This window comes from Protomyctophum bolini (assembly GCF_963924005.1).
Source record: "Protomyctophum bolini genome assembly, chromosome: 18".
Taxonomy (NCBI): Eukaryota; Metazoa; Chordata; class Actinopteri; order Myctophiformes; family Myctophidae; genus Protomyctophum; species Protomyctophum bolini.
Window position 1 is genome coordinate 31,997,968 of NC_137879.1, and position 20,708 is coordinate 32,018,675.

General features: G+C 46.2%; 1 protein-coding gene across 2 annotated transcripts in view; it reads right to left on the minus strand.

The window, feature by feature from the left end:
* LOC308333295 (myosin phosphatase Rho interacting protein) overlaps nucleotides 1-20,708 on the minus strand; it is a 41,050-nt gene that overhangs the window by 18,677 nt on the left and 1,665 nt on the right. For both annotated transcript variants that reach the window (XM_080789602.1, XM_080789603.1), the window contains exons 2-9: nucleotides 17,180-17,257; nucleotides 16,605-16,670; nucleotides 8,264-8,415; nucleotides 7,613-7,697; nucleotides 6,789-6,963; nucleotides 5,828-6,335; nucleotides 2,437-2,563; nucleotides 1,235-1,333 (exon numbers count right to left, since the gene is read on the minus strand). In XM_080789602.1, coding sequence (XP_080645728.1) covers nucleotides 1,235-1,333; nucleotides 2,437-2,563; nucleotides 5,828-6,335; nucleotides 6,789-6,963; nucleotides 7,613-7,697; nucleotides 8,264-8,415; nucleotides 16,605-16,670; nucleotides 17,180-17,257 — 1,290 coding nt within the window. The remainder of the gene's footprint in view (nucleotides 1-1,234; nucleotides 1,334-2,436; nucleotides 2,564-5,827; nucleotides 6,336-6,788; nucleotides 6,964-7,612; nucleotides 7,698-8,263; nucleotides 8,416-16,604; nucleotides 16,671-17,179; nucleotides 17,258-20,708) is intronic.

The following is a 20,708-nucleotide window of genomic DNA, read 5'->3' on the forward strand; positions in this document are numbered from 1 at the left end:
AAAAGACTAGCCATACAAATAGGTAGGTAATCAAATCACCTCCTTCTTTCAAGGAGGTGATTCTTCAACTTTCAAGGAGGTGAACTCTTCAACTCTGGGAACTACTACCAAACACCATGATTGGTACCATTATGGCAAAATGTTCTAAATTTCATTATACTTTAAGTAGCATGTGACGTGTCAAACTAGGGGGTTTTCATGATTCTGAACCCATTCCAAGCATTAGTTTTGCACGAAAAACACTCCTTGGGCTAAATTTGGCCATAGCCGAATGTGCCCAAATGTGCTGCCCTCACATATATTTGCCACTCGTATATATATTAAAAAAATACACTATTATATATATAGCAATGAGTACTATCACAATTTAGAGATAATTAATTTAACTTTACTTTAACCAAATCACTACTTACCCTACCTTTACACATTGACGAGACATCTCATGATTTGAAATCCAACGGTTCACTGCCAATAATATATCTCAGTTTTCATTGATTACGTTAGATTGCGCTTTTCGCCAATGTATTAAATCGCTCTAGGTTGCTAGGAGACGGATAAAATCAGAAAAGAAAACTGTCGCCAAGACTCAATGTAAACCAGATTTGCACAATCCATAACTAAAGAGCCCATGGTCGTGGTTAGACAAATGATGGCAGTGAACGAGTGAATGTGAAACACATTCAGACCGTGCGACGTGTGGGAACGTCATAGGCAATCCAAACCGACGGATCCTAGCACATTTTCAATGATATCAAACGAGAGAAGAATATTCTGAATTATTTTCTTTCTTTCTTTCTTTTTTTTTGGCCTCCAAGGCCACCATACTCTCTTCGCTCATCTGCGGTCCCGGTCATTCCTAGTTTGCCACAGCAGAAAGAATGCCTAGCTCTCCGTGGTTTTGATCAGATGGATATACTAAGCTCTTCATTTCTGACTTCTGACCTGCCTCTCGTTCAAAAATATGAACGCGAGGGACCATCAGTGATTATTATCGGAGTCTTAGCGAGGTAAGCAAGCAAAAATATGTCTACGTTTTTCCCGGAATTGAAGTGTGTGGGGGGGGGGGGGCTTACAGAATAAAAGCGTCCATATCTTCCCGGCACCCCGAGCTTCTATTTTGAAGGAATCCCGGGCACTGTTAATACAGGCAGGATCTGTCTGCATTAGTTACAGAAGACATTTGAAAGGATCACATGAACCGTGATAAACCTCGATATTCAAAAGGGAGACTTACTGTCATGACAGACTCACTGGTCCGTCGGTCCAGGGACTTTGCTCTCCTCAGTGGAGGGAGGGTGGAGGGGAAGTCCAGGCCCTGGCCATGTTTCTGCTCCTGGAGAAAAAAAACACACACACAATCAAACACCTTATGTTTTTCTTGCTTTGCTCTCTGTTTTAATCATAGGTTTTCTTTCTGTGGGAATCAGATTCATCATCATAACAGATACAGGAAACGTCCTGCTTTTCAGAGAAATCCGAAAAGCAGGAAGTAACGCAATGTGGGGTCAGGGTCAGGGTGGGAAAGTGCGAAACCAGCCCCTCAGTGCATACGTAAATATGATGACAGCCGATGCCGCCACCCCCCCACCCGGCCCCCCCACACGTCAAACGTGCATGTTTTCTGAGGCTGAACTCGGCACGGCACCGCGCTGGACCAGAGAGAATGATAACACAGAATGCTCGCTGATAGCGCGAAGCAAAACAGTACAGTATATAAAAGGGGGAGTGCTGTACGACTGGATGTTTGACAGCAACAGTGGAGATGGACAGAATTCGCCGAACACGGGCACAGAGTAGCCTATGTGAGAATGAACAAGTGTTGTGCCTTTATCTTTCATCTGGAGACAAACGCAGAGCGGTAAAAAAAACAAAAAACACACACACACACACACACACACACACAAAGTGCTGGTGAGATCGGTTCCCCATAACATTTTGGTGGCAGTTCTCAATGACGTTGACTTCTGACCCAATGTTATGCATCTCTCTCTCTCTCTCCTAAAGCGAGGGGGGGATTTAAGCCACTGTAGCTCGAGTGCAGCAGGCCAGGGTGGGAAAGGGAAGCGCCATCGCCAGGGGAATCCCCAAACAGAATGGAAACTGGAAATGAATACAGCACACGCTCCTGACCTATGACCTCCAACCAAAACAAAGGCAGGACAGAAAAAGGGGGCTGGGGGGGGGGGGGGGGCAGGGGGCTCTGCTGGAAAGAGAGGAACAACACAACACAAGCTTGTGGTTCCAAAAGCTATAAGCTCAGGTCTGCGTTCTTTTCTGCCATGTGATGTCGATTAAAAAAAGAAAACACTGTTTACAAGTCCTTACCACACATCCATTGTAAACTGCTGCACAATGCTCATTGCTGGCACTGTTAGTGTGCGCGCACACACACACACACACACACACACACACACACACACACACACACGGTATTACCTCTCTGTGGAAGCGTCTGTGTTCACTGCGGCCTTGTCTGGCTCCACCCCTCCCTGCTTCCTCCACCTCCATCCTCTCGGCATTCTCCAGCTCCAGGGCCTCCAACTTCTCGATCACGCCGGAGCGACTGGATCCAGGATTACACACAGACAGACCCACAGCGCACGGTTAAACACAGAGCGACTGGATCCAGGATTACACACAGACAGACCCACAGCGCACGGTTAAACACAGAGCGACTGGATCCAGGATTACACACAGACAGACCCACAGCGCACGGTTAAACACAGAGCGACTGGATCCAGGATTACACACAGACAGACCCACAGCGCACGGTTAAACACAGAGAGACTGGGTCCAGGATTACACACAGACAGACCCCACAGCGCACGGTTAAACACAGCAGGCCAGCAGTTAAGCCATCTAGACCTGAGAAAAGATTCTACATAATGCCTTCTAAATCCTGACGGTTTTCTGAAAAACACATGTTTCTGTGTCAGTCGTCCTCAAACATTTTCCTGTCAAGGACCCCCAAGATTATATGTAATTTGGATGCCGACCCCCCCCCCCCCCCCCCATCTGAAAATATGTTGATCCAGGGACCACGCCAGAAGCAAAGATTTGAGTTAAAAACGTTGGATTTGCGTCACATGTTCACGGCTTTTCAAAAATAGCATACCTACAAGTTCATGAGCTTGTAGATCTGCTATTTTTCAACAGCTAAAAGGACAACATGATGCTTAAAACACCAAAAGGGGTTCCCGACTTCCCGCCCAGAATGGGTTAAGGCAGAGTGACCACAACAAAAGTAAAAAAAACCACGCAAGATGGAACAAGAGTGTCTAGTGTCTTCTCCACACGTCATACAGTTTATAATACTAGTGCACTGCAAACTGAGCCGGTTTGTGGCATGCCCGTGTCGGAGCTGGCCAGGTATGGAGAGCCGTTCATCTGATCAACTTCACACACTGTACTTCCACACTGTCCATTCGTCAACTTACTCCAAGTATGAAGCTCGAGATACTGTATATACAAAGGACAATTGTACATACATTGTAATATTATGCAAGTAAGGAAGTGGGTTCAATTCGGTTTTGAGCATCAAATTTCACCCACTTCTTTACTTCTGTAAACCTGTGACGTGACAATAAAGCCGATCCTGACAGACATCGGAAAAGTCCGTTTATGGGCAGCTTGGGTACATCAAGGACATATCCTATGGCAAGGTCAGTGCGACGGTCAAACAATATTAGAAGGGGGGCAGCCGGACTTTAAAGATCACGGATGAGATAGTAGTACCTTAATCTGTGCTTTGTCTGCAGACTTGCATAAACATAGCTCCAAACAAATGAAATGGTACACTGCTGGCTTTGACACATTCCCACACATACAGCCTTTGTTAAAAAGCCAGTGGAATTCACTTTACAGAATTCCACCGAGAGAGAGAGAGAGAGAGAGAGAGAGAGCAGGAGGCAATGGGAAATATTAAATTACTCTTCTTTTTTATGCTGCCCTTATTTGGGGATTCCTCAGCAATAGCTGACCTCCTTAAAAGGCAACATGGGAGAGCGAAGGAAGAGGACGGCTAAGGGGCATTTCAGTCACATGATCTCATTGGCTAATTAACCATATTCACACAGCTGTCATTTTTGCCGTTACATCATACTCATCTCTGTTATGATGTAAGACCAAAATGGCCGCCATGTGAACAAGAAGTCCGTTGCCTCTAAAAATCAGAAAAACAGTCCAAATGGACCAGTTATCTGTCTGCGAGGCCAACTGTGTACATTCTTTCTATTTTCCCCTCCCATCTCCTCCCTTTCCTTTCAGGCCGGGGCTTGGATGTAGGGAATGGAGCAGGAAGCGGGCTCGGGGAGGGAAAAGATGACCCCTCCCTCCCCCACTTGTTTCGTTTGAAATGCTGCCTTCACTGGTGTGTGTATGACCTGTGACCTTTCCAAGAACAGCGCCCAGGGGCTGAGGGGCAGATTGCTGAATGGAAAAGTACAAAGCCAGTATGTTTATACAGTGTGTGCTTACACAGAATATAAGCGCTGACCCCCTTCCCCATCCCCCCCACCCAAAAAAAAAAAAGAAAACTGGCAAAATACAATTAGTTGTAACAAATATGGTCCAAGAAATACACACAGAGGAATATCCAAAGCAGAGCCTCTCAAATCTCAGTCTGCGTCTCTCGTCTCCCCTAATCACCAAATACGGCGTTTTTCTTCCACCCCATGGAAAATACACCGGTTCTGAGTGTGCATCAAAAGTGGTCAAGTATGTCGGTTAAGTGCGTCACAGGACTGTCTATGCGAGCGCATGCCTTTAAATGGATAAAAAGCCTAGTGCTCCACTGTCTCCAGACAGCGGGGAAGCCGGCATTCCAAGAAAGGGCTGCCTCGCTAACCTGGTTCACCAAGCTGAGGCTAAACCGCCGGTTGATTAATAAGCGCTTTACCTGGAAGAGGACAGCAGTGGGTTTTAGACAGGCTGGATATTATCTTCAATAGCTCTGCACTCGGGCATGACCAGGCCCTGTTCCACAAGAGGGCTAAAGAACGCTTCTCTGTCACTTACTGTATAAAAACAATGTTGCCACCGGCTGTATTGTACGCGTATATGAAAATAATAAAACACCTTGAACCTTGGTTACTGGAGGAATGGGAAAGACAAGTGATACAATACTGACTAGACTAGAGATACTCCGATACCGTTTTCTTGGGACCGAGTACGAGTATCGCTGATACCGAGCACCGATATGAGTACTTTTTGATTTTGTTGAGCAACAACAACTTATTTAACCCCCTTTTCTGCAATTCATTGATATTCCTTGTACTAATGCTACTGTAATGTCCAATTGCAGGGCTCAAAATTTCCTTTTTTGTTAAAAAATAAGACATTATAGCCCATTTGATATATAAATGACAAAATAAGTACAATATAAATGTAATGTGTATTGTGTATGGCTGTCATATCTTTCTTTCCCCTCTACATCAAATCTCATCCAAAAATGGCCAATCTATTGTAGATCGTCTATTTTGGCTGATCGCTTGAAGTCCGCCGGAGTAACGGAGTATTTCTATATTGCAGTATCGATACATTCACTTAACCCATTCTGAACGGGAACCCATTTTGGTGTTAGCATCACGTTATGCTTTAGCTATTGAAAAATAGCAGATCTACAAGCTCATAGCGCACCACCGAGTGGCGCGCTACGAGCTTGTAGGTCTGCTATTTTTGAAAAATCGAAGAGCGACTGACATTTTTAGAATCTGATCTCAGGTCAGAATGGGTTAATCAGACCAGTGTGTGTCCAGTGGAAACCTCGTATGAATCTGATCTCAGGTCAGAATGGGTTAAGTGAAACAGACAGACCCACAGTACTGACCTCCTCTCGGGACTGAGCACGGCCTCCTCCCTCTCGGGGCTCCTCAGTCGGCTCCTCTTCTCCGCCTTCCTGGCCTCGGCCTCCAGGCGCCTGGAGGAGCGCGTGGCGGCGTCATGGTGGCCGTGGTGGGCCCCCCGGGGGGGGTGCGCGGCCCCCGCCGGGTGGCTGCTGTCGGTGCTGGTCACGGTGCTGCCGCTGCTGCTGGCGTCCGAGTCCAGCGAGCTGACCGAGCCGCTGATGTGCGAGCCGTTGGAGAGCAGCGAGCAGCTGCCGGAGGGGAAGGGGTCGCTGGGCGCCGGGGAGACGCAGCGCGGCAAACCGCCGCCGCCGCCCAGGCTGGAGCAGGAGGAGCCCGTGGGGGAGAGCAGGTCGCGGTGGGGCGCCGCCACTGTGGGGCCGTGGAGGAGGAGGAGGGGGGGCATGGGGACCAACCCGGCCCCCCGGTCCGCCTCGTCGCCGTTCACGGAGCCGGCGTCCGAGCCGCGGCCCGCCACGCAGGCGGAGTCAGCTAAACACAGGAGGACACAGGAAGAGTCACTCTACACGGGCAACACAGATGTGCGATTATTATGAAATTGATTTAAGCCAAATTGCAATACCCAACATCTCGGCCACTCGCTCACTCGCACTCGGTCACTCCGTCGCGGTGGTGTTACGGTGAAATTGGTGAGCTTGCCGATATGTGTGACCACTTTGTGGACTTCACACAATTTACATGACGGTCTTTAAATACGTGGCCCTAAATACAGGTAGGTTGAACTCCGCTAATAAACAAACGGGCAATGACTTGCGTTCGGACACTGACATTATGTGATGTCCAACACGATTATCACAAATTTCTGTAGGTCACCATATTCACTGCAACACTGCCACGCTGGAGTGACCCGAGTGTGTGTGAGTGGTGACTAGCTCTTCTCTGCACAAAACTCTGTAGGCGAGCCATTATCCGATTCCTCCCTACCAGCAGGGGGAACTGGAGATCCCAGCGGAGGCAGGTCAGCAGCAGACCACACCGCAGCCCCTTCAGCCTCCCTCTGGCTCAGCTCCTCCTGCCAGATGATGGAGCTAGAGTCTGGAACCTTCTCTGCTTCAGGGATACCCGAGCCCGTCACCGCAACCTTGGCTGGACCCGGCTCCTGAACAACAACAAACAAAATCAACACCCGTGTTAAGTGAGCGGCGCTCTTATAAATCATACGTCATCATACATCATCTCATTCTCAATGGAACATCTCCCACCCAATCACGTCGACCAATCACAATTTGCGTCCACACTTTTGTCTTCAATGTTCGTGTTTACGCACACACTCTCAAGCTAAGCATAGGAGGGGCTGCCCCACTCGTGACATCACGAGTGGGGTCCTCTTTTGTTTTCGTTGGTTTTTTGGGGGGGCATGAAAGCCCATGACGTCATTCCTGAAAGCCAAACGTTGGAGGGACTAGCGCCCCTCATAAATATTGTCAATTAAAAAGTAGAAATAATTAAAATAGTCTAATTTAATTGGAGAATATAAGCTTCCTGATAATGAACCCACGGTGCTCTTTCAGACATTGGTTGTGTTTCTATTAACTAATGTATTTTGTGTATTATTGTGTCCCACTGGGAGGAGACCCCCGGGGGGCAGACCAAGGCGCAGTTGGAGGAAACACATCGACTCTGGAGAGGGAAGTCTGGAGAACTCTGGTGGAGCGGTTGCCCCGGCGACCCGACTACGGATAAGCGGTTGAAGATGGATGGATGGATGGATGGATGGATTATTTTGTGTACGGCGTACTGAAGGTTACCTGGGAGGTAGTGGGCTCCACCTTGCGCTTCTTCTTCTGGTTCTGCTTATTGGTCCTGGGGTACACCACCAGCTGTTCACTCCACCTAAAGACACACATGCAATGTGAATATCATTGCATTGTTCTCTGGCTCTGCTAAGAACCACATTAACCCATTCAGGACCGAGACCAGATTCTACAAATGTCTTCTAAATCCTGACAGTTTTCTTTGAAAAACCTGTGTGTCTATGTCAGTGGTTCCTGAAACTATTTCATGTCAAGGACCCCAGAAATAATATGTAATCGGACCCCCATCTGAAAATATGTTGTTTCAGGGACCTCCCAGAAGCAAAGTGTTTTGTTAAAAACTCTCTGTTAAAGCATGTATTCAAAGATTTGCGCCACATTGTCACAAGTTTTCAAAAATAGCAGATCTACAAGCTCGTATTTCAATAGCTAAAGTATAACAATGCTTTAAAACACCAAAAGCGGTTCCTGTCCCACATGCAAGAAAGTAAACACTAGAATGTAGAAAAACAAAACACAACTGCTGACTCATTCGTGACTTCATCATACCAGCATACACAAACACACACACACACACACACACACACACACACACACACACACACACACACACACACACACACGTCACGCATACAATAAACCTACCCATTGATAATCTCTTTGTTCTCTCCTCTAATGAAGTATTCCTGTTCTGGGGTGATGATGCAGAGAGCGTTCTTCTGGCCCGTCTTGGGCTCGGCGTCGATGACATCGGTACAAAGGTTCATGTTCACCGTGCCCTGAGGCAGCGTGCTTGGCTGGGGGGGGGGGGGGGGGGGGGGGGAGAGAAACATCACGTAAAAATAGTACAGAGTTTATTCGCGCACGCCTCACGGTTTTATCCTCGGAGAGGTGACGGAGACACTAGTAGAAGCTAGCCCTTTCTGACCCGAGATCAGATTCTAAAAATGTCTGTTTGAAAATGACAGTTTTCTGAAAAAGCAAATGTTTTTTTTTCGTTCTTCGATTTTTCGAAAATAGCAGACCTACAAGCTCGTAGAGCTTGTAGATCTATTTTTCGAAAATAGCAGACCTACAAGCGTTGCCACGCATCAGGACGGCCGCAAAAAAGGTAAACACCGATATCATTCCATGACGATTCAAAACCAAGTTGAAGGAGAAAAGTGGCTTAGTTAGGAGGTGCTCCCCAGATTTTACGCAGACCCAGAGCTTACTTAGTTCAAGCCCTGGGCTAGGCGTGCGATTGGTCAACGGCGATTCTACAGTTCATCGGCACCGCGTTACTTCACACTAGCCATTTAGAGGCCGCGTTTTCACCCATTTCTGGGTTTAGTGCAACGTTAGCCGTGCTCCACAGCAAAGCCTGCAGCAAGGCCCAGGACTAAACTTAATTTCTCCTTCACCATTCTTTCCCAGGGGACACATCAGGGCTATCGGCCTCTCTACTGTAAGGTCACTCCACTGTTATCTACAGGTCACCATGGCAACAACTGGGGAAAGCCTTTCTTTCACCGAGCAGAACCTTCTGTGTGAATAGAGGGGATGACAGGACTGTGTGTGTGTGCACGCGTGAGTGTACGTTGTGTGTGTGTGTGTGTGTGTGTGCCTACATCTGTGTTTTGTACACCAGCTGAGAGATAAAGACAAAGAGCATGCCTGGAGTAGACTGACCATATGATAGTAATCCACCCCGTTTGATGGATTTACTATGCTGTTCCATAATCCGTTCCATATATTCCTTGGTCATATGTTGCAATCTGTGGAACCAAAACCTTGTCCGAAGAGCCCTCGACAATACACAGCAACCACGTTTTGTTTCAGGTGGGGGGGAGAAATAACAATGATCTCATTGTTATTTCTACCTGATAACGTATTTGTCTGGTCAATATGGGCCAGCAGAATTCCCCTAAACTTCCTCTCGGACCCCTTGTACTTTCTTTTGCGTCTGCTCGGAATCCTGCAGCGTTATCAGGCACTGCTCTGCCTGCTACAGATGTAAAACAGGTGCCGTTGCTATCCCAAACTCCTTTTAAGGCCATTGAATACAGATCCAGCTTTATTAAGATCTGCCAGTAAACCCAGGGGGCTGCCAAATATGGCAATTACAGTGGGTCACACTTAGAACTTAAGAGGCTGCAGAAGGACTCCCTCTGCAAAAAAAACAAGAGGGAATTCTAGGCCATGTAGCGATGCAGAGGGCATGGGAGAGAACTTAAGCTACATCAATGTAATAGTGACATGCATAGTGCTCCAGTCCAGAGTCCATAGAGATTTCAAATTTCTATGCAATTTTTCCTTGGCTCTTGTATGTTTTTGGGTTCAGGGCCATAAACTTCCAGTAACTTTACCAGAAAGACACCTGAGGGCGAGAAGCGACCTTTCCCATGTCGCATGCACTGTCCATATATTCATTCAAACCTTCATTTATTCTCGAGAGACATTGAGGTTTCCCTCATTTGCAGTGTCGTCGAGATACAGTACAACATAATAAGTAATATATGGAGCGTGTCTTAAGTGTACAGGGTTTGATGAGGTCAGATCAACATTATGGAATGTCAGAACAGGTCAGCTCCATATATGGAGGTCTACGGGTGGCAGCGGGGGTTGAGTGTCTTGAGTGTACAGGGTTTGATGAGGGCCCAGGTAGGGCCGGGCCTTAATTCTCAGGCCCGTTGAGTACCCTAGTTTTCGCCGGCTGCACAAATAGCTTTTGGGCAGGCCCGTCTAGAGTTTGAATGGACAGGTATCAGTCAAAAGGGAGACGTCGAAGAGGAAGGATGGATGGGGAAGGATCAGCATATGGAATGTCAGAAAACAGGTTATGGGGGATTTCCTCATGAATGGGGATTTTGAGTGATAACGGACAAAAACCATAGACTGTAAAAAATATGGACAAAGCGTTCCGCGGGTCTAACATGAACGTAAAATGAAGCCTGTCAGTCCTTGCAATGGAAGTCGCCATCTTTCTAGATCCGTTTGGGCCCAGCTGGCCATTGGCTGGCCCAGACAACGAGGCGGGACTTCCCCCCTTCTTCTTCGTTGGTTTTTATTTTGACTCGAGTGGGTGGGGGATCCCGTTCATAGACTGTAACGGTAGCCACGCCCCTCAGAACATGCGCGACTTTATGGTCATTTTTTTTATAAATGGGACCATAATTTTCCTAAAAGAATATTATGACATTAGAAATGAGACTTTAAACTAGTGACTGGAAGAAGAAAGTATTCATGACCATGTTTATTAAGGTAATACACTAATACAGTCTAGGTGAAGTTGGGCCCAAATACATGGACTTCTATGGGGCTATGGGTTTTTTTGAGCCCAATGACAGCGCCACAACAGGCCATTATATGAACTTTCATTTCCTTAGTGGCTTCACAAAATATCTGTCTGACTGCCCCCCTGACAAAAACGCACGATTCCACAAACTTACATTGTGTTTTTAGTGCTGATTCAATCTGCAAAATGTAGACAATTGGTAAAAGTGTGCCAATATCACTAAGCAATGTAAGCATTTTGGAAGCTAGTTGCAGTGAAATAGTTAAACATTAGCCTCACATCTACTACTTGGCAGTGATGGCCAAACCAAACAACACTCAGATCCAGGACAGTGATCCCCAAATCTGATCTGTGGTCAGTACCGGCTAGCCTGATCCTGGTCCTGTCTGTGCATAGACAGCAACTGCTGTTGCTTAGAAACAGTTAGCCGCTACTGGCAGCAAAACAAAGGAGATTTATCGGCCAAGACGCTGCCATTCAAAGGCAGATGAATTATAGTCCGTTTGATTTCTTCTACACAACCGATTCAATACCATATCCTCCGATTGTGTCCGTCTGCCATGGTGGGGCCAACTATTTTTTAGGCCCATGGCGGGATATTATTAAAACCAACGGCTTGCTCTCAGACTCTTGAGAGTTCAGTTTAGAGAGTTGCTTCTATGGGAGCACGACACAAGAAAAGGCTATAAAACATGACAGGAGTTTGAACTGCACCGAAACAATACAAGCACGCTACTCAATGAAGTCAAATCATTGTGTAGTGTACTGTAGAAAAAAGTAAGAATGACCCATTGAATATGATGGCACCTTAACCCATTCTGACCGGGCACCCATTTTGGTGTTGGCATCATGTTATGCTTTAGCTATTGAAAAATAGCAGATCTACAAGCTCATAGCGCGCCACCGAGTGGCGCGCTACGAGCTTGTAGGTCTGCTATTTTTGAAAAATCGATCAAAATCATTTTTTAGAATCTGATCTCAGGTCAGAATGGGTTCATCAGACCAGTGTGTGTCCAGTGGAAACCTCGTATGAATCTGATCTCAGGTCAGAATGGGTTATTATACAGTGCTTAAAATCTGGGCTATTTTTAATTGCAGCCCAAATCCAATAGTAAACTTGTGAAGCCTCCCCCACCCCCCTCCAAAATAAAATAAAAGATTGTAAAAAAAAAAAAAAAAGAAAAAGAAAACTGTGAAAAAACCCACTGAGCCAGCTTTAGAATTAAGTGGAGTACACCCACTCTATAAATGATAAATCCTTCAGGAGGCTTGTTTTTATGGGCCAAGCCAGTGGCAAGTCCCGTCGAAAGGCCGCCGCGTTAAGACTATGGACCGGAGGCTGCTGTTTTATATGGCACATGTGCCTCGACACGCAGTGCCCTCCGACAACACTCTTCTTCCAAACCCTCGACAGACAGGAACTGCCAGTCTCTATAGCCCATTTTGGGCCGGGAACCCCTTTTGGTGCGTTAGCATTATGTCATGCTTTAGCTATTGAAAAATAGCAGATCTACAAGCTCATAGCGCGCGGGCCACCGAGTGGCCACGCTACGAACTTGTAGGTCTGCTATTTTCGAAAAATCGAAGAACGACTGACATAGAAACATTGCTTTTTCAGAAAACTGTCAATTTTCAAACGGACATTTCTAGAATCTGATCTCAGGTCAGAAAGGGCTAGCTTCTACTACGACCCCCCCCCCCCCCTTACTGCTATAGAGCTGCTACGGTAGAAATACTTTCCAGGCCATAAAACAGCGACGTGGATACAAAGACCCAACACCTGGCAGAGGACAGAGAAGCAGTAGATTAGTTGATTATGTGATGTGACTGGCTAAAGGACCACGTACTGTTTTACAGTCAAAGGGTATAACAGAGGCAGATATGTGCAACACACACACACACACACACACACTTCCCCTGTGTTCTCATGGTCACCGACCCTTCAACCTCGACACTTGCAGGGTGGTCTCGCTTCGTTTCCAGCCTGCCCACTAAACCGGTCCCCCCCCCCCCCCCCCCCGACTCAAATCTCACTTTCACCACCTTTCTCTCCGCTTGACGCCATGCCTTGCAATTAGAGCCAGCCTTGAGGCCAGACTGTGGGGGTCCCATGCCAAATATACCCATTTTGGAGAGTCCTAGACCACAATTAACAATGTTTTGACCAATATGTTGAGATTTGAGATTTGAAAAACATCGAAAAATGTAAGCTTATATTTGTGAAAAGTTAACGTAGAACTAAATAAAACATGGGGGGGAGGGTAACCTTTTCAAATAACTGACCCAAACAACATTTTAAATTAAGCACATTAAACATCAATATATAAAAGGAACATTTAACTATACTATTTCATTATGCAATGAAAAGGTGACAAACTGAACCTTTATTTTATTAAACCACTAAATACATATTCAAACTATTTCAAAGACAGACAATCTAAAGCTCTCAATGCATTGTGAGTGTATAGATCTGCAAATGGTAACAAGGAGAAATATCAGCTGCATAATTGCCAAATTGCCAATACAGATGTCAAAAAGGCAAATGACGGCCAAACCAATATATCGGTTTGGCTCTACTTGCAATGTTCTGACCCAGTACGTCTAATTATCTGGTTGAAAGCACGTTGTAAAATATTCTCAAACTCCCCTAATTATTAGATGCGTTACCACCCCCATCCCCGGCAGCAACAGACCTGGGCGGTTGCCGCGGCGAGCCGTGTGTGTGTGTGTGTGTGTGTGTGTGTGTGTGGAATGTCTGGGTCTGGGGCGTATGTGACGTTTCCCTGTGGTTTTGGGGGGCTAGCATGCTCCCTTTCCTCTCACTGTAGTCCTGGAACGAAGAGTCTGCTGTAATTCACCAAATATGGGCATGTGAGAGGAACGCTGCAGAAGAGAACATCCCTCGGCTCTCCTCGTGGCTAGAATAGTTCAGCTTTAAGAGGCTACCTCTTCACGTAGAGACCATGATGTCTGCTGGTCGCCCGAGTCTGTGGTCCTTATTCTTTGACAGACCATCACCATGTGAGAATAGGCCACTCCTTCCGACAAGACTCAAGACACACCGTCTTGCTTTTCCATCACAACAGCATCGAACAATAAATGGCTAACCGCTTATCCTATTCGGTTCTGCTGCACTTACTCGAGCTCTGTGGTCAACATAATTTGTGCCTAACTCTGACCTTCTCAGCAGAGGAATGACTAAGAATCACTTCATGCTTTGTCTTCAGACCATATTGGGTCTGTTGCGCAGACAGTGAAATAAGAAAATCACAGGATGATGCCAAAGCATTCCAGTAGAGTTTGACAAAATACAAAGAAATCTATATCAGCTAATAATAACTGGAATGAAAACGCACAAAGGACAACCTTACAATTTAGGTATTTAGCAGACACTTAATCCAGAGAGATTTACAGTAAGAAAAACATGGTAATACATCGAATACATAGAAAGCCAAGAACCTAATATCTGTCAGTAGAACAGTAGAATATACAACCTTGTCTTGTCCCGTGAAGAACAAGGTTGTCTTTCACAAGAGTAAATTAATTGACCAAGTAATAAGGAAATTACAAGTAAGTAATTTTGCTGACTGAGGTCAATCATCAGTAACATCATCCAGCATTTCCATGTGGCTGGCTTGGTCGACATTCGACCACATTTCGTCTGAGAGGGAAGCGTGAAGGAGTCGATATGATCATTGGTATTAAAGCCAGCTTGGTCGCCATTCATTCTGCCTACTGAAAGAATACTTTTACGTTCAGCACTGCATTTTGGCATTCCTTAGTTACACACTGATTATCTGCTCGGTACTAGAGTGTTACATTTATTAAGGCCAAGCTTTAATAAATGTAACACGCTTGTACTGAGTCAGTACTCAGTGTGCGCGTATGCCTTTCTTCTTCTTATTGATGTCCACTGGCCTACGCACACCTGTTCATACGCCTTATCTCTACGTGTGCGATAGCTTTCTTCTACGGCATTCCTTTCTTTAGTTACAAAATCTAGTAGGAACAACAAGGATTTCAAACTTGCAACTATCTGCGCACCTTAATAACCATGTCAACAAGCAAATTCAAGAGAACCTTGGGGACGACATGATTTAATTAATTAAAGAATCACCCACTTTGAACTCAAAATGGTCCTTGGCATGACAGGCTTTGAATGGCATAGGCTCTTGGAGGAGGAATTGCAATAGGTGGGAGGTTATATGGCATGACGTGATCAAAAAAGGAAAAAGACTGCAAGATACAGACAGAGCATGTGGAGTTTGTGGACTGGGTGTCACTACATTAAATCTCTGTAGTGTATCTGAGGGAATGGGGGGAGGGATGTCCGCATTACACAACGGTATTCGTTCCCTCAGCCAAAAAACAAAAACGTATTACAGCTCGGGCCTGGACAAACCATTTGGTTAAACAATGAGGACCTTGACGAGAGAAATGATAAATGCGCAATAGGGAGGTTCAAATTTGGGAGAGCGCCCTATCCTGAGGGTCCTGCGCTACAGAGTGGCCATTTTCCTGACCCAGTTTCCCTTGCCTTTTCCGGAGTGCTCTCTCAGAGCAGATGAAAAGGCTGGGGGGGACAATGAGCCCGACAGTTTTGGAATAACCATTACAATGAGAGGAAAACACAGTTACACACCAGCACGGGTGTCACTGGAAACACATTTACACAGTGGAAAACGCACACGTGCAGGCACGCACGCACGCACATACACTTTTGTCATTAGGTGGCAGATCAATGACAACAATATCATTCAGCAAGAGTGGATTCAAACTACTAAATCTTCCACACACACACACACACACACACACACACACACACACACACACACACACACACACACACACACACACACACACACACACACACACACACACACACACACACACACACACACACACACACACACACACACACACACACACACACACACACACACACACACACACACACACACACAATCACAATTTTGAGATGAGCTCATGTAATATTTACTAGTAACCTATACGGCCATAAATAATATGCCCCTTGAAGTCAAATTCCCCTACATTGACCTCACCGCCTCCCACTCACATGATTCTTTCAGGAAATGTAAAAACCATGCTTCTGTACGTCTTTGGCGAGCTAATACGACAGGCTGCACAATATGGTAACATGGTGTGGGCCCCAATGTTTATACACAAGCGTTCTAATCTCCAGCCCGATCAGCCGGTGTGGGTTTGGTCACCCGTGTCACATTCCCCAGCGACAACGCCAGCACAAACATGGACTTAGCGTGGGCACCACAGACCATATATACTGTATATACAGTATATAGTATCCATTTTGCTCCGTCGTGTCATACTCCGGCCATGTGAATATGGTCAATAAAGAGACTTTACGGCTCTGCGGCCTCCCTCTTTATTTGCTGGACCGTTCGCTCTCCTTCATGCTTATCTCTCCATTGCACCATTTACCTCTCTATGAACTACTGCGATGTGTTGTTTTCCTGTGATAAAGGTTTCCAGAGAGGGTACATATTCAGCATCACTGGCGGCACAGCCTTTGCATCCCCCCCCCCCCCCCTCCCCCCCCCCCGCTGAGATAAGAGCACAGTAAGGGTCATCAGCTATGCCCAGGTGAGGCTGATAAGCTGTCTTAATTAAAGGCTCCCCCACAAACCAAAATGAAGACTGCGATTTGAGTGACGCGGATGCCGTGCTTACCGATTCGTCCAGGGCGAAGCGCAGGCAGCCATGTTCGTACAGCACAAAGAATCTCCGCTGCCATTTCTGTCAAAATTGAGAAGTCGGTTATTCTGAAGAAGCTTGTATAAATGAAGCAGCGAAAAAGAAGCTCAGTAGGCAGTAGCGAGTTACAGCTCATAATTTGTTGACCCGAGTCCCCCAGGGGTCTATCCTTTCGTTTTTCGCTCCACACCAAATCTCTTTTTTTTTTTTTTTTAACCAAATGTCTCTGCCCCAGAATAGGGACATTGGGGTTAATGTGGTTAATGACTCACAAAAGCCAAGATATGGCACCCTAAATAAAATAAAAAGACAGATAAGATAAGGACACAGATTACTTCGTGTCAATGGCCATTAGCCTATATCTCCCATAGGATATGGACCAGAATCAGTTAAAGGCTGAGAGTTCAGCCATACGTTTTTTCACAGCAGGAAATGGAGCTCGTGTAACATACCACTCACTAGTCTATCTCAGTGCAGAGTACAGGAAAGAAATGAGCACATATGCATATGCCCATCCCCCTGCACATCATCCACTACAAATACATGCTTACCCGGGATCTCTGCATAGGATTGTCAAAGTCAGTTCCCTCGGGGGCCAAGCACAGCCATCCGCCATAAATAGGTTTAGCCTGTAAAAAAAAAGAGAGAGAGAGGGGGGGGAAAGGGCAATTTAGGCAATCATTAAAACTGGAAGAGAGTGTAACCAGAGGGGGGATGGGATGAGAGAGAGAGAGATGGCGAGTGTGTGAGGGAGAGTGTGCAGCCTTTTGGGGCCCAGATGTTGCCTGTCCTCTGCTCTCTCACGAGGCATTTTTGCAACCACACAACAGCCAGTATAGTGAGTGAGCCTCTTGGTTTAATCAACTCTTGTTTGATGACACGCTTGAGTGCCTCTCCTTCCCATTTCCTCACAACAGATGAGACCAGAGTGGGGCATCCAAGTGTGACTGACACCGACAGAGTGGCTATCGGTCAGAAACAAACTCAGCAAAAAAAATACAATCCCCTTTCCCCTATACATGATCACTGGTTCATAGAGGATAAGTTCAAGACATGGAAACATAGGACGGGCGGAAGAGGAGGAAGCCTAGGAAGGCCTTTTAAAATGCCTCGGAGATAGCTCCTCGTAGATCTGCCTTTTTCTTTTTTTTTGAATTGACCTATATAATGACATGCCCAAAATAAGGGATGCCAGGTTAAGTGTTTTGTTTATGTGTTGAGCGTTAAAACATTGACAGGCAGCCCTCATTCTTCCTTGAGCCCCCCCCCTACCAAACTCCAGGTGAATGGCTCACCTGCAGAGCAGAAACATCTGATTATTAGCCCCAGCTACACCATTACTGGCCCTGTTGTGGCTCCATGTCATCGCATGCCTGCTATAAATCTGTCTTGTTTGAACTTGCATAGATGCACCTATGGGGATAGACAAATGGAGGCCCTTTAGTTTAAACAAAGTGATTTTTGGAGGGGAAAGACGTCATGACCCACATAAACCAAACCTAATAATTTGGCAAGGTTTGACAGTTGACACAAACAATTACATTTTAGCCTATCTCAAATGTTTTAATGCACAGATTGCACACACACAATGGTCTGGAAACAGGCAAAAGAAAAAGAAAGAAAAGAGTGTGAGGGAGAAAAAGCACAAGGGGAGAGAGCAGCTGTGTCAGACACCTGGGGTGATGGCAGGCCGTTGAGCCAGGGAGAAGCAGCCACGGGGCGTAGGGGTCCTGCAGTGATGCAACGAGCCCTCCAACCTCCTCTTCCTAACACACGTCTCCTGCAGAATCTATCAACAGCCCTCATTCTCCCACCTGCTCAGTGCTCAACCCCCGGGTGCTTGTCGTTTAGCCTGTCCAAATGTTGGCACCAGCAGGCAGGTGCACCTCAGTGCTAAGTAACCCTCAGCGGATCTTCACGGGTCCACTTGGCTGTCAAGTGTCATACGGTGGTGTCGTATGCAAATGAAAACAGCAAACCTATAAGCCGACAGCCATGGTGTATTGTAGCTTGTTTTGACAATTATTGCCTATGAAATAAATGTCCAGAATAGGGAGTTTCGTGTTTAAAGTGGTTAAATTAATACTGAGGATTTTACAGCGTGGGTGTACATATTCTAGAAGGAACACATGTGTCGTTTGTCAGGCATATGAGTGACAAAGAAACACAGCTGGGTGTGACACGCCAGAAGGGAGGGAGCCATGTGAAAGTCATTCCACTACCACAACAGTGCTCCTCTAAATTCTAGCATCCCTCCACCCACTGGCACTGTGTTGGGCAGTCAACAATATAAAGCTATTGGCTATTTGGAATAAAAGTTACTTGGCGGCACCAATCATTCCATGATGCCAACATTGGGAATAGTCTGCAGGGTTTAGCTGCCTTGGAACATTTGGAATGTGTTAATTCTAAAGGCTCTTTAAGGCCAAGACTTTGTCTCAAATTCTGTTAACTACTGCCTGCAGTGCCTGCAAGCCCACGGAGTGCAAGGTTGAGCAGAAACCTCTGGGAAGTTCGGCTCCAGTTTCCCCCGATGGATCCACTTCCCCTTAGAAACGCTTCCTCCTTTTCCCCCCCTCTCGCTTAACTCACTCCTACTCTCACCGTTTCTCAACTACTACCCCATCCCAGACTCCCTCAGTTTCTCACGCATCCTGCCTCGCAGACACAGACTTCAGACTGCATCCTCCATCATAGCCCTGCCTCCCACCACCCCTACACCATGAAAGTATGATTACGTTCCTCTCTCTCGCGTGGGGCGGAACCTCAAAGCCTGAAGATGATCTCAATCCCTCTATGGACAAATCATTCATGTGACAAACCATAGCAACAGATTCAACAAATTCGTGCCTTTGGGTCTTCAAAGAGTACACAAGCTGAAATACAGGAATGTGCTCAAGCCGCATCCCCTCCCCCGGTTCAACCTTATGTCCTAGTAGTGTGAAACAAAGAGATTGTTTATATTGGATACTGTTTTTCTGATATTCGCAGCCTTCCCTTCGGATAACTTTTCCATGTGGGCTATCTATGTCAATGTTGCATTCATACCGCCAGCTCTATCAAAGAGTAGTGGGAGGCGAATGAAAAGAAAAGCAGGGGGAAGGGGGCGCTTAAACTAGCAATTCCAGGTCCCTTCGAGTCCCAAATAACTTTCTTAAATTCACTTAGCCTAATGAGCCATTCATGGTGTTTTAACAGCATTACACGACTGCAGTGCTGAAGCTTTCTTCTCACTTGCTTATTGAGTTTATCGCTGGCTGAGAGGCTTGGCGTTTTCCTAGTCAGCCTGTAACACTTTCCATCCACTGATCACATTCTCCCTCTCAAAAATAAAAAACCTTGTTTTATACACGTCCAACATGTCTGGGAACTTTAACACTGACTGCTCATGCATAAATGGAAGCCAGGGGTTATAGCAAATACATCATGTGGATTGTCCGGTAGGGACTGTTGATAACAACCAGTGATTATACCAGTGGTTCTCTAACGTTTTATTCATGGAGTCATGGACCTCCCTTAACCCTGGACCGCACATTGAGAACCACTACGTTATATACAAATGCACTGTATGCTACTATAGTGTTGGAAGATTGGAACACAAGGCATTTTCTGAATGTAAAGAGGTCTAAAGAACTGAGCCCACTGGATCTCAGACAGTTACGCAGACATGTACAGCACAGTATTATACAGCCTTTCTGGTTCCTTGGATGGATGTCATCAATGCTTTTAGAGAGTGTGAGGGGTGGGTCACAGGGGATTAGTGGAAGTGATGTAATCCTAAAATGCTTGCTTGGAATCAGGAGTGTTGGATCTGAAGGGTTAACCTGCAATAAACACTAGCAGATCCACACAAAGTATAGACACGGAGAGGAGAGGATGCTGACGTTGCCGTTTGGCTCTTAAGCCATGTTCAAGGGCCCATCTGGACCTCATCGCCTGGGATCAATTACAGGATACAACAGAGACTAAACTAATGATCTGGGGGAGAGAGAGAGAGAGTGAACGCAGGCGAGAAAGACTGAAGGGAAAGATTGTGTACTGTATAACTCAATCTCCAAAGTTTTGATGAAGGGCGCTCTC